Source organism: Martes martes (genome assembly GCF_963455335.1).
Source record: "Martes martes genome assembly, chromosome: 4".
NCBI classification, from domain to species: Eukaryota; Metazoa; Chordata; class Mammalia; order Carnivora; family Mustelidae; genus Martes; species Martes martes.
Window position 1 is genome coordinate 171756576 of NC_137891.1, and position 13038 is coordinate 171769613.

The window sequence follows — 13038 nt, forward strand, 5'->3', positions numbered from 1 at the left end:
ACAAAACAAAACAAAAACCCAGAAAAAAATAAACTATAAGTTGATTGGCTGCTGAGACAGCAAGGACTTTTTACAGAGACCTGTACAGCATCGCACCAAGAGGGGCGATGTCTGGCAAGAGATTAAATAGCTGTGTCTCGCTTTGTGCAGGTCACCAACTTGTTAACTCGTCATACTATAAAGGGGCAGCTGGGAGGGGGACCAAACTGTGGGGATCCAAGGGTATGTGCAATGTACAACGTCATATATATACACACGTGGCAGCGCAGCCGCTGCAGCTAAAGGTTAAAACCAGTTCTAAGAGGTGATCTCAGGGTTATTCATACAATCAAGGAGGAGAGAAAGAGGTCAGGGTGTTGTAGGTTCACACATGATACTTTGGGGGAAAAGCCTTTTTTTTTTTTTTCTCCTCAACATTTAACTAAAAACATTTTTAAAAACTACAGCTTGCTGCTGACCCAGCGCTTCTCTTGTTTCCATGTGAGACATTATTATTACAGTATGTTTACAGTATCAGGTGTACAGTACAGTACATGGAAGGGTCTACACTCTACTGCACAGGCCTCTCCAGTGAACAGGGTCTGTCCACAGCTGCGAACTTCTCGGCTCCTGCAAGATTGTGAATGTACAACAATAAACCACACACAGTTCAGCAGTCACCTTTTTTGTCCTTCAGAGGTTTTTTTTTTTGTATTTTTTCCTTTTTTTTTTTTTACCATTAAAAACAGTTATGAAATGTGGCATCCCGTTGATGCAAGGGCCGGGAAAGCCATTTTTATTTTATTTTTTTTTTCCCCAAACTCACTGTAAACGACAGTAACTTTGGTTAAAATAAAAAAGTCTTCTATGTAGGCAGAGCTTTGTCTTTTCAAACAGGGTGGGGTCCTGAGGGGGGTAAGGTGAGGACAAGGAACAGAAAGGTGTGAGGTGGGGGGTGGGGGGTGTGGAGAGGAGGAGGAAAGAGAAACAGGAGAGACTTTTTACCCAAGGGAGAAGCTGGACAGCACAGGGTAAACTGGATTCTGAGGTGGTTTTGCATAAATAAAGGGCAACAGTCAGTTTCTAAGTTCTCCACACACGCACACACACACAGGGAGGGAGGTGTCCCACGGCTGTCATGACTGGCCAATCAGAAACAGTACATCACAAATGACTTGTGAAACCAAGGAGTTCATCAGCGGCGATACCGAGATGTCCAACAGCCGTGACTCGTACAGCGTGAACTCCGAGTGGTTCTCGTCCACCTTGGCCAGGGCCAGCAGTGCGCGGGCAGCCCGCCGCATCATGTCCACACTCGTCGGCTCAAAGGGCGGGTTCTGCATGTGGAGCAGGCTGGCCTGGCTCTGCTGGAACTGCGTGGCGGCGAGGCTGTCCTCCAGGAAGCCGAGGAGGTTGCCGATGCTGCCCTTCTGCACGGCGATGGCGCGGGCTGCCAGGCTGTCGCCCTGAGCCAGGTTGGCCAGCAGCACCACGGCCATCTCCCGGCACACTGGGTTCTTTCGGTCACTGAGGAAGCGCACCATGGTGCTATACAACTTCTCCAGGCGGCTGAAGGGGGGCGTGGCCAGGATCAGGTCCACATTGTTGTCCTGGATGCTGAGTTTGCTAAGGGTTTCCAAGACCAGTCTCTGGGGGGAGAGGACGGCGTTGGGGCCCAGGGTGGAGAAGGGGTCCTGGGCTTCAGCGGAAGGGCAGACGGCCCAGTGTAGGAGTCCGTCCAGGACAGGCAGGCAAATGCTCTCAGGGTATGGGGAGAGGTCCAACTGGCCCGAGATGTTGGCAAGCGTGACCAAGGTGTTTTCCCGGAGCATCTCCAAGCAGTCCCACCACCACTCCACTTTGTTGCAGCTCACCCCTTGGTCCTGCTCCTCCTCCTTCTCGTAAGTCAGTGGTGCCTGCTTCCGCTCTGGGTGCTTATGGTGTAGGAGGATCAGCTTGCCCAGGATCAGCAGCAGCCCTGGGTGTTTGGACATCTCAAAGTCGTTGCCGGGCACAAACGACAGGCTTCGGATGGTATTGGAAACACAGACACAGCGCTTGGCGAGGGAATCCTGCCAGTCCAGAAGGGTACACAGTGGGGTCTCATCTTTACTGTGGGGTTCGTCCTCTAGGATCTTGATGTTTCGGTGGCTCTGTGCCGGGCTGATGCCGAATGGAAACTTGCTGCTCTCCTTGGTGGCCTCTGCACTCTTAGCTCCCTCCTCGGTCAATGTGCTAGACCGGGTGGACAACATGTCATCCATTGTGGCTGTGATCCGTTTCTCTGGAGGGCCATCAGGCGGGGGGCCCTCCTGTTCTGTTGTCCCTGGCGTACCCTCTGCTGCCGTGACCTGTTTCCGGGTGACTGGTGGGCAGGGCACATGAGGCCGGGTCGGCAGCAGCTCTGTCTTGCTCTCAAAGTGGGTCTGGATATGCTCAGTGGTGTCCCCCCCACCAATCCGCCAGTGCAGCAGGCCACTGTCAAACTCCTGCACGCGCCCAAGCTTATCTGAGCAGTCCACCACAAACGGGTCATTCTTCTGCACGATCTTTACTGGAAGCTTGTCAAACTTACTAATCAGTTTCTCCTCACTACTCTCTGAGGCTGCCTTGTCCTTGCCCGAAAAGGCCATCTCCTCGTCATTTTCGACTACTTCCTCCTCCTCTTCCTCCTCTAGTTTAGGACCTAGAAGGTCTTCCTCCTCCTCCCCCTCCATGGGGGCTGGACTAGATGCTTTGCTGAGTCTCCCAGGGTCCAGTAGTGTTCTCTGTCCTGGGTCACCCACCTCATACTCCTTTAAAATGCCAAAGATCTCGATCAGGCAACGTCGGAAATATTCCACAAGGAGCTCTAGCAAACCTGGGAGCTAGAAGAGAAAAACAGGAAATAAATGGAGAAAAGGGGGGCCAAAGGAGAGAATCCGTGACCTGAGAGGCCTCCCGTGGTCTTTTACCTAATCTCCCCCTCTTTCTTTGTACGTCAGACAACCGTATCCCTGGGAGAGACGGAGTTGCTCCTTTCCCAAAGGCTCGCCACAGAGCAAATCATTCAATCTTTCCTGTGCCCAGCACACAGTTCTTCCTTCTGTTTGGCCGACCTTCATGTAAGCCTGCCTTCAGCAGGACGGACATGTTGACCAATAGCTCTGCACCTCACCATCTCTCGGCCTCCTATTCCCAGCCAATCCCTGCTTTTCCTCACCGGCTTTACCTCACCCTGCTTTTCCTCACCAGGCCCAGCTTCCTACCTGCTAGTCATTGCCAATGTCCCTCTTAGGACACTATACTCCATTGCCAAGCACAGCCCAAGGCTTCAAGACGAGCTGAGAAGGGGTAAGCAGTGTGGACAGATGTTCACCTGCTCTCTTCTCCAAGCTCCCCAACGATCCAGGAGGTGGACCTCCATGAATCAATCAGGCAACACAGTGAGTGGGATGAGGTTCAGTCCTCCAAACATGGGACCAAGCTGGTGCTAGGTGGGCCCAAGTTCCAGCTTGGATCCTGTATAGGCCATCTACCTCTAGAAAAAAACACTGAATCTCCAGTCAGATTCATCTCTGGCTGAAGAGAGTAAAGCAGAATGGAAAAAATAAGGGCTTTAGAATTAGAAAGATCTAGGTTTCCATTCTGGCTTTTCTAGGAACTAGCCATGTGACTTAAACTCTCCAACTTGTACTACTTTTATCTTTCCATTGAACATGAAGGCAATTCCTACACTTGACACGGTTGTTCTGAGGTCTAAGTGGAATATTCCAAATGCCTGGCATATGGAAACTGCTCAGTCAATAGCTGTTCCTTTGCCTTCTCATGGGGGGCAATTTTATGAAATGGACATAAAGTCAGGCTTTGGAATCAGAAAGACTGCTGACAGCAGTGTGAACTTGGGCAAAGATAAGACTCTGAGCCTCTTTACTCATCTCTAAGAGGCCACATTGTCTCGGAAGGCTGTTGTCAGGATGACATGAAAGAAAATACGAAGGACCTGGCACAAAGTAGCAGCACAAGAAACGGTTAACTCTTCAATGCCCCCTAGTCAGCTCGATAGATGGGCTGGTAGGTACTAAGGATGATCAAAAGAAAGAGTGGGACGGCGTAGCAGAAACTCTTCCCGGCTGTGGGGAAAACCCAAGGCGCACATCCTGTGGAGAGAGGACCTGGAGAATCGCCTCTGCAAGAGTGTAGTTAAGATACTGCCACCATCACCGCACACAAGCACTTCACTCCACTTCCCCTTTACACCTCAGGAGAAGGGGGTCGATAAGGACCTCCGACGTGCACAGATGAAGACAGGGCAGAAGAAACTGCATGGCTCACTAATAAACACCACAGGTTTTTCTCAGTAGTCTTGAAAGTTGGTGTCTTCACTCACATCAACCAAATCTGCATTTCGTACCAGTACCAAAAATTTCTCCCCAATTCCCTTTGAAGTCAATCCTCCTGATACCTTACACAAATTATTATTGTTCTCAGTGTTCTGGGCCCATGGCCAGTGGCAAAGTACTGGCATGGAATCAAAGCACTGGCACAGAAGATACCAGAGAGTGAGCGAGAGAGGGGAGACCATGTTGGCTGGGGCTGGCTTAACTCCCCATGTCACTTAGCACAGTCTACTTCAAGAAGATCCCAGGCCCTCCCATTCTGCCCATCTTTCCCAGGCACCTGTACTCACCTGACTGAGGTTGAAGGTCATGATGCTGTTGTCATCGTACAGCAGGATGTTAATGGTGTCTAATGCCCACGTGCTCTCGGCCAGCAGCCCAGACTTGAGGGACATCATTACCCGCCATGCCTCCGGGGTTCCTGAAATAAACCTCCATGTTGCCCATCTACCAAGCCCAGGTTGGCTGGATGCTCCCCCAGGGCTGCCCCATAAGTCCAGCTACTCTGAAGGTTAACACATGGCGGGAGGCAGTTCCTAGCTAGGAGAGGACATGCATCTGCTTCTAGGCCCCCTTCTAGGACATCACTGCATGGAGCCTGCCTTTTGGTAAAGACTGAAATAAGCCTTTTTCCTTATCCAAAGTTCTCTGGCTTTATTTTAGACAACACTGTACCGGGATCTTATTGCATCCAAAATACTAGGATTAAGACAGAAAAACAGACAAGATTTTTAGGGGCAGATGAAGCAACCTGATCAGGGAGGTCTCCTTACCGATGTCTTTCATTGTGAGCCGCCGCCTCTGCTTCAACACAGGCTGTGTGGCTTCAACAGAGCCAGGTGGGAAGGTGATGTCCCGCCGGATCATGGGTGGCTGCACGGGGGCGGGTGCTATGTGCGAGGCAGGTACCGGGGGACCTGCCTTTTGCATCTTCATCCCAGAGTGTAGGAATGGAGACTTGCTAGGAGAGGTGCGATTCTCCATTGGCCGGGGCAGGGGAGCGGGGCTGGATACCTGAGGAATGTGATTCTGCATGCTTGGCGGGGGCTGGTAGTTGGATGGAGGGGGCCTTGTCATGGGGGGCACGGGGGCAGAGGGACCATATGGAGGCTGACGCGTGCCATGGGAAGGCCACGGGCCTTCATGGTTGGCCCTCTGATCCGTATGCAGCATTTCATCTGTTCGGTTCACGCCATGATAGGCGGGGCCCTGGGGGGCAGAGCCAGTGCTCTGCCTGTTGGTATAATTGTAGGTCATGTCATTACGCCCCTGCCACATGGTGCCTTGCTGAGCGACCTCAGCCGATGCTTGGATGGGGCCGCCCATCATCTGCGGTGGCATGTTCTGCTGGGCATTGGAGCCGGGGGGTGCAGAGACACGGTCTCGGCCAAACTGGAATGGAAACTGGTTCTGGGGGCCGCCCGCTGGTCGGCGCTCAGTAGCAGCGGCAGCAGTGGCAGGATAGGCGTTGCCATACTGGTTGTACACATCTTGCTGAGGGGAAGGCTGGGCAGCTTGCTGCTGGCTGGCAGGCTGGGGCTGGGCTGGGGGCAACTGCTGCTGCTGGGGCTGCCCCTGCCCCGTGCTGTACGGCACGCTGTACATCTCCCCTTCGTGCCGCTTGGCGGGAGGGCCGTACGTGCCATCCATTGGCCGTTTGTAATTCTAAGACAGGGACAAGCAGAGGGGAAGTTAGTATTCTGCGCGCAGGGACCCAAGACCCACAGCTGCCAAGACGGCTACAGCAGACCCTTGCCGGGCTTACTTCTGTGCCTCCAAAAGAGGACATGGACTCCAAGGGAAGAAAAGAATCACCTTTACAAATGATCTTTTGAAGCTGTTTCTGAAAGCAAGAATCAGTCCCTATTTCCCCCTGGTTCTCCCTTGCTCTGGGAAGAAAAACGTAGAAAAGTTCAAAAACCAAAACACGGTTGGTTTCTGGCTCTTTTGGGGAACCGGAGAGACTGGACTGGAATCTAAACCGGGATGAGATGGAGGGCTTGGCTCTTCAGCAGAACTATGTGGGTGGGAGAAAACCGAAGTATCTAGAGCAAGCCCTTCTTACACTTTTCAACTTAGGCCTCGAACCGGCTCACTGTGTGTCAGTGTGCCCTGCTGTCCTCACCTGCTGCTGCTGCTGATACATTGTGGTCTGCTGGCTGGGGAAGGGGCTGCCGGAAGGGGTGCCTTGAGTGGAGAACTGATTGCCATAGGAATCATGTCTGTAGGAGGGAGAGAATCAGAGGATCAGGGTGGGAAATGGCAAAGCCTGAGCCACAGAGACACTAACACCAGCCTTCCCTCACCGTTGCTGCTGCTGCTGCTGCTGCGGGGGGTAGCGGCTGGGAGAATACATCCCCGAGTCTGGGTTGGAAGGCATGAGATTCGGCTGTGGGGCTCCAGTGCCCATGTTTCCCTCGGGTCCTATTCCAGGCTCCGTCCTAAACACAATTGGAGAAGTGGACTGAGTCCACAACAGCTGTGGGGGGCTGGGGTGGGACAGGAGCAGGGGCCATGCTCACCTCACTCTGTCATAAGGACCTCCATAGGGATAGTGCTGTCGCGGTCCCATCGCCACATTTCCCAGCCCAGGGCCGGCAGCTCGGCTGTAGGGGTCTCCCATTCCGCCATTGGGGCCCTGCCCTGAGGACATGAAGGGATCGCTCCCTGGCGCTGCACGTAGAAAGGAAAGCAGTGAGCAAACTGGTAAGCCAGCAGGCCCAGCAACCCACACCTTGCCTGCCCCAAAGACCAAGCCCTCTTCAGGGCTTCAGCTTGTTCCTACGGTTTCCCTGACAGGTTCAGAAGAGATCTAAAGAGGCTCCAATCAGCAAAGAGCTCCTACTTGTTGAGGTGTGATCAGGTGTAGCCAGGGAGAGGGAGACAAGGAAGGAGGTAGGGATGAAGAGTGGTACTTAGGTCTGGAAAGGCCGTATCTCCAAGAATGGCTTGACAAGAACAACCCTGAACCGCTCAAGATATCCCCCCATTTCCCTGGCTCTGTCCTCAAGCAGTTGGTCACCTTTCCTCATGCCGCCATAAGGATCCTTATTTGGCTCGTAGGACATGCGCCCCATCATGTCAGAGGTATTCATACTGGGCTGGTACCCAGGGTTTGGAGTCATGGAATTCCGCTTCTGGAATGTGGGGTCACTTCCATCAGGAAAGGCATCCTGGATCCCGACCGAATTGCTCCTGCTCCAGAGTGAGGAAAGCCAATTAAACCCCAAATAAAGCAATTCCTCCAGTAAGCAGGTCACGTGAGAGTCCCTCGCTGGGCGGGCAGAGCAGGGACACCTTGGGCTACACAGAAGCTCCTGCAGTTCCACCCAGGCCCTCCCAAGCCCCTTGCCCCTGCTCCTGGTCTTACCTCATGCCTGGCAAGGGCGGGATCTGACTGTGTGGTGTGGATGCTGGAGTTGGTGGCTTCAGGTCTCCTCCTTCTGCCATGGAACTGCTAGTTGACTGAGGTGTCTGCGGCCCCTGCATAGACCCAGATCCCGCTGTGGACAGAGATGTAGGGTGAGCCGGCAAGTCTTTAACTCTCACAGAAATACACAAATGCCCTGGGGTCTCTTTCGAAAGGATCGTTATAAGGCTAAAGCTGGACTTCTTTAAAGTCTGAATTGCCCTTCTCAGCAGGGGATATGTAAGGCCAGGTAATAAAGAAGGGAATTTGAGTTTTCTTTTCTTTTCTTTTTTTTTTTTACAAAGGCTCCGTGCCCATTGTGGAGCCTGATGTGGGGCTTAAACTCATGACTCTGATCAAGACCTCAGCTGAGAGCAAGAGTCGGATGCTTCACTGACTGAGCCGCCCAGGTGCCCCAGGGAATCGGAGGTTTCTGTTGCTCCTTGCTACTGTTCACATGTGGAGACTAGGAGTAGCGTGGAGATGCCATCACCATGCTAGGGATTTCCTTAAGTCTCTGCCAGCTTCCCTGACTACTTTTCTTTACTTCCCCAAGGACCACGTCTAACCTATTAAACCCTGTAATGCTGGTGTACAAGTTCCCAGTCAGAGCCCCTGAAATCCTAGGTAGGAAGGCTCCATCTTGTCCCAGACCTGCAGTGTACTTTAGGAACCTAGGAGCTCCCACTCAACAAACATCTAGCACAGTGTCACCTCTCAGGTTTCAATGTTCCTCCAAGCTGATGCGAGCAGAACTACCAGTAATTAATGTTTCCATGAGTTACCATTCCCAGCAGCAGATATCCCACTGCTTAGGCCTCCCCAGCTGATGAGTCATCTCAGGCACTCATTACACCCTCAGAGGTCAACACCAGGGCACATGTGTTTACACCCACCTTCTAGGAGCCCTGGCCTTCTTCCCTCCCCATGCTTGCTCAGGCCCCAGCCTCCTCTCAGAAAGGAGGGTGGGCAGAGGCACTCCCATCAGAGAGTTCCATTCATATCCCCTCCCCAACCCCTCCTTCCCATTCATTAGCATCTCCGCTCCCTGGGGAATTCAGGGCTCTAGTCTGAGCTGCATTCTAAGGCGCTGACATCAGTGGGCCAAAGCTCCCAGATGGCCCTGCCTCACTGTGATTTGTCAGACTTCCCCACTCCTCTGGTGTCCCTCCTACTCGCTAGTTTACAAACATTTGGCAAGACGCCAGGTGCACAACGAAAATTAAAACTTAAGGGCTGCTACAGACTACCTCTCAAGGGAGTCGCCACTGGCCGCTGCTCTTCAGTTCGATCACCGCGGTAAGGCCTGGGGTACGGCAGGGCAGAGCAGCCATCCCTAGGGCCAGGCACTGCCGTGTATTGGAGCCTGGACCCTTGAATGCTACCCGTGAAGGGTGAGCCTTAGTGGGCTGCACACCCGATCCTTACCAGGAGAGGGAGGCTGGATTTTGGGCTGGGACTTCTTGGAATCAGCAGCTGCAAAGATGTCTGGGGGAGGGTCTTCTCCCCGTTCAATCTTGCACTCAAAAGCATAGAGACACTGGATGTACTGCTTTTTCAAGGAGCTGGCAGCACTGCTTGAGGTGCCCACGTTGAGGTTGGTCGCAAGTTCCCGCCATTTTTTGTTCTTGTTGACCTGTACAACCAACCAGAAGAGTCGAGGTCCATCTTCTACCTGGTCTTCCTGCTCACAAGCCCCAAACCCTGTCAGGCTACCAGGCACTCATCTCTCATGGAATCGAAGTTAACCAACCAAAGTTAAGCCCCCTTGGTGCAGAGTCCACAACAAATGTTAAATCCATGGCTAGCTTCCCTCTACCCTCAGCAGGCTCTATCCACAGATCACAGCAACTAGCAGACGGTGCTTATTCAAAAAAGGGCAGATTTCACATCACTATTAATGGGAGAGAACAGAATTCAGAAGGTATGATGCTTAACACAAGTACAGTACTGAAAAGGGCTATGCAAGTCACCATCAGATCCAAACCCCTTCAAAGGCAACAATAAAAATCAACATTTTCCAAAATGGAGGCATGGCAGTATCAGCTACCACTCTGCTTGACTTACTTCGTCAAACTGGAAGTTTCCATATCGGGGGTGTTTTCTCACTGTGGGGCTCTTTGCAAATTTTACATTCTTGTGCCTCTGCTGTCCCGCTTCTCAGTGACATGTCACAAACCACAAGCTCCCTTTCCTCACCAGTCACTGTCCTGGTTGTCCAGGAGACCCTTCAGGCCCTCTAACTTCTCTGTGCCCTCCCAGCGGCCAGCCTACACTTGTCTCCTTTCCTAAGCTTCGGGACACACTGACCAAGACCATTCCCCAATCCCTACAATTAGATGGTCTTGCTGCTCTAGCCAGGCAGGTGTCCTTCTTCATGTATTCTCACGCTTACTCATCTACCTCGAAGGCTGGGAACACCAGCTTTCTAGTCCCAGCCCACATAGGAAGCTCAACATGCTGTGGTCTGTCTGCTGACCTGGTACCTACGATACCAGAGAGAAGAGTGATAACAAAGCAAAGAGAGGGACAATCTAGATGGTGGGGAGGTGACCAGGAACACTTCCAGAGCAGCCTACCATCTGAGCTGAAGCCTGAAGGTCGGAGATGGCGCTGGCCAGGTATACTCCAGACTGTCTTATATCCGTGCCATGCAGGCCAGTCAACTGGATGACCCCTCCTCTACTATACCCTACTAAGCCTTCACAGAGGCTCAGGACTCATCTTCTGCCTTCTTGGAAGCTTCACAAACTAACTCTCTCCTCTGAACTCGCACTGTCTTTAGCATTCAATTACATCCTAGCCCCTAAAAGGCTGGCATCCTTTCGCCAACCAGAAGACAGGCGCAGGCTTCGGGATTCCCTCTGGACCACATCCTAAGTTCAGTGAATCCAGAAGCCCATCCAATCGAAAGTATGCTGAACCTAACCCGACGCCCCCTCCCTTTCCCTACAGGCAGGAGAAGCCCGCTTTGGAGAACTCAATACCGGGGAGAATGGCAGGAATAAGCCCAGGGTCACCTCAGAAGCCTGCTGTGGCTTTGCTTCCCACGCCAGTTATGTGGCAGTGTGCACGTGTCTTGTTTTGTTTTGTTTTCCTTTGTGGGGGAGGGGAATAAAGCCTGAAGGGAGAAGGAATTCATAACTGACTGTTGGTTGGCTTCATTCCAATCACTTTCTTTTCTGCTGGTGACAGCTGTTTTCCTCTTCTGATTTAGAAGGTTTGGAATACGTCTCTCCCCGCCACGCCTCCCCCTGAGCTCAGCCACAAACTCAGATCCAACAGCAGGCTCCTGATCTGATGACTACAGAACACACATCGGAGGAAAGTTTGCAAAGCACAGCACTGCCTCCACTCTTCGCCTCCAGGGCTGAGTGTGAAGCAAAGCTCTAAGGCCTCAGAGCAGGGGCAAGGCTCAGGGAGGTATTCAGTTCAGAGGTTTTTAGCACAGACTAATGCATTCACGTCGGTATGCCATATGGAGCACCTAAACACAACTTTCCCACCTGCTTCATCCCTCATAAGCTATTTCTATCCAATAGCTCCTGAAATCCCATCTTCACTGGGATTGGAAGGAAAGGTCAGCAACTACTCTGGCTATGCCCATACCATCTTACAGACCAATTTACACGGCAGACATCTTGCTGCAAGCTTTGAGTGTTAGTTCTAGCTTCTGACGGTCTAGCAGGATACACACTCTCCCTACTTTACAAGTAAGAAAGTTAGGGCTCAGAGTGGTCATACACCTTGATTAAGGTCACATGTGTTGTTAAGTGGCTAAGAAAGAATTCAAAACCAGACCCATCTTTCCAAACAGACCCATCTGTCCGTGCTTACTATGCCAAACTGCCTCCCGCATTTTCCCTATCTTTGCACCCCAGTGAGACCCTAGACATATGGTAAACTCAATGCTAATACATCATACTACCCAGGCAGGTCTCAGCCTCCTGTCTTTGTCTTATCTTCTAGAAGCCCTGTGCTTCCAGTCTGTCAGTATGTGCCTCAGAGAGCAGGAGACGGTGATGTCCCTGTGGGAGGCTTGGCACCAGGTGAAGCCACTGAGTACCTAGAGAGAGGCTTGTTGAAACCACAGAGGAAGCCAAGTGCTAGGCACTCACCTGAGTCAATCCACCAATCTCCTTCACAGACACATAGAGGCGATAGAGGTCCAGAGGTTTCCTACCCACAGCAGGCAGATTTGTCATGCCCATGGCCTTCTCCTCCGTGAAGGCCAGATAACGGTCCACCCACATCTTCCTCTCAGGCTCACCACCCAGCTCATACAACTTGGTGATCTTCTCATTGGTTGTAGTAGAAGAACTGGATTTCTGGAAGGGGCAGGTCAAGATTCATAGGAACCGGTCAGATTCAAAGCCTATGCTAAGGGTGGTCTCAGAAGTCCTTTGATTAGGGCAGTGGTAAAGCTTCTTATTCTGGGGTAGTCACTAACATGTACCTTGCCTTTTGCAAGGTCAAAAGACCAAATGGGAGCTAGAAATTCTTCCTGTAAAGGAAGGAAGCTAACACTGCCTATGTATTATGCATTGGGTGCCATGCTAGATGCCTTTATATATTAAGCATTATTAATTATCCTCCTCTTAAAAGATAAGGAAGCAGGCACAAGGAGCCCATTCCTAAAACTCACTGCTCTTAAGTAGCAGAGCTAAGTGTCAAACCCTTATACACCTGACAACAATGTCACTATACTACCCCCGTGCTATTACCCAGGAGCCTGGGCATGCTGTCAGAGACTGTTTCAGAGAACTCAAGAAATTCAAAACGTGATTTCGAGACAATGGGATGGACTCAAATGAAAAGAAACTTCCTCCTGTCAAGAAAGGAAGGGTCTTCCGAACCTGCCTGAAAGGCTCTGGATGTTAATTGTCCTGTCCCAGACTGGAGGATGGCTACAAGGGCCTGAAAGCCAGAGGTGAGGGTCCACAGAATGTGGCAGCAGTACATTTTTATTTCCCCTGCTTTAAGAGATAGGGAAAATGGGGTATGACAAAGGGCAGAAATGTTTCGAACACTGAGCAGGTCCCCAGACTGCCATACAACCCAACAGACAGCACACTCAGGACCATCCTACTGGGAGGCCAGCAAGGACCCAAACCCCCACCTGCCTCATCCTCCTCTTTATAGAACACAGGGCACCAACCATTCCTGCTGCTCGGAGGAAGGTCCAGGAAGAGAAGAGCAACCAGTGGCCCATGGCACATACCACCTACCGATGCATGAGGACAGGGTGCACAGTTTCCCAAAGGGCAATAC

The 13038-nt window shown here is 51.8% G+C and overlaps 1 protein-coding gene across 2 annotated transcripts in view; it reads right to left on the reverse strand.

Annotated features, from left to right (window-relative positions):
• Nucleotides 1–752: 752 nt before the first annotated feature.
• The window catches only part of ARID1A (AT-rich interaction domain 1A), a 69152-nt gene continuing 56866 nt past the window's right edge, over nt 753–13038 (reverse strand). The window contains exons 11-20 of one of the 2 annotated variants that reach the window (XM_080801135.1): nt 11886–12095; nt 9196–9403; nt 7729–7861; nt 7381–7553; nt 6881–7031; nt 6665–6799; nt 6484–6580; nt 5132–6023; nt 4649–4779; nt 753–2846 (exon numbers count right to left, since the gene is read on the reverse strand). In XM_080801135.1, the coding sequence (XP_080657261.1) occupies nt 1116–2846; nt 4649–4779; nt 5132–6023; nt 6484–6580; nt 6665–6799; nt 6881–7031; nt 7381–7553; nt 7729–7861; nt 9196–9403; nt 11886–12095 (3861 nt within the window). In that variant the 3' untranslated portion in view covers nt 753–1115. Of the gene's footprint in view, nt 2847–4648; nt 4780–5131; nt 6024–6483; nt 6581–6664; nt 6800–6880; nt 7032–7380; nt 7557–7728; nt 7862–9195; nt 9404–11885; nt 12096–13038 lie in introns of both variants that reach the window. The other variant, XM_080801134.1, reaches the window with a different exon arrangement.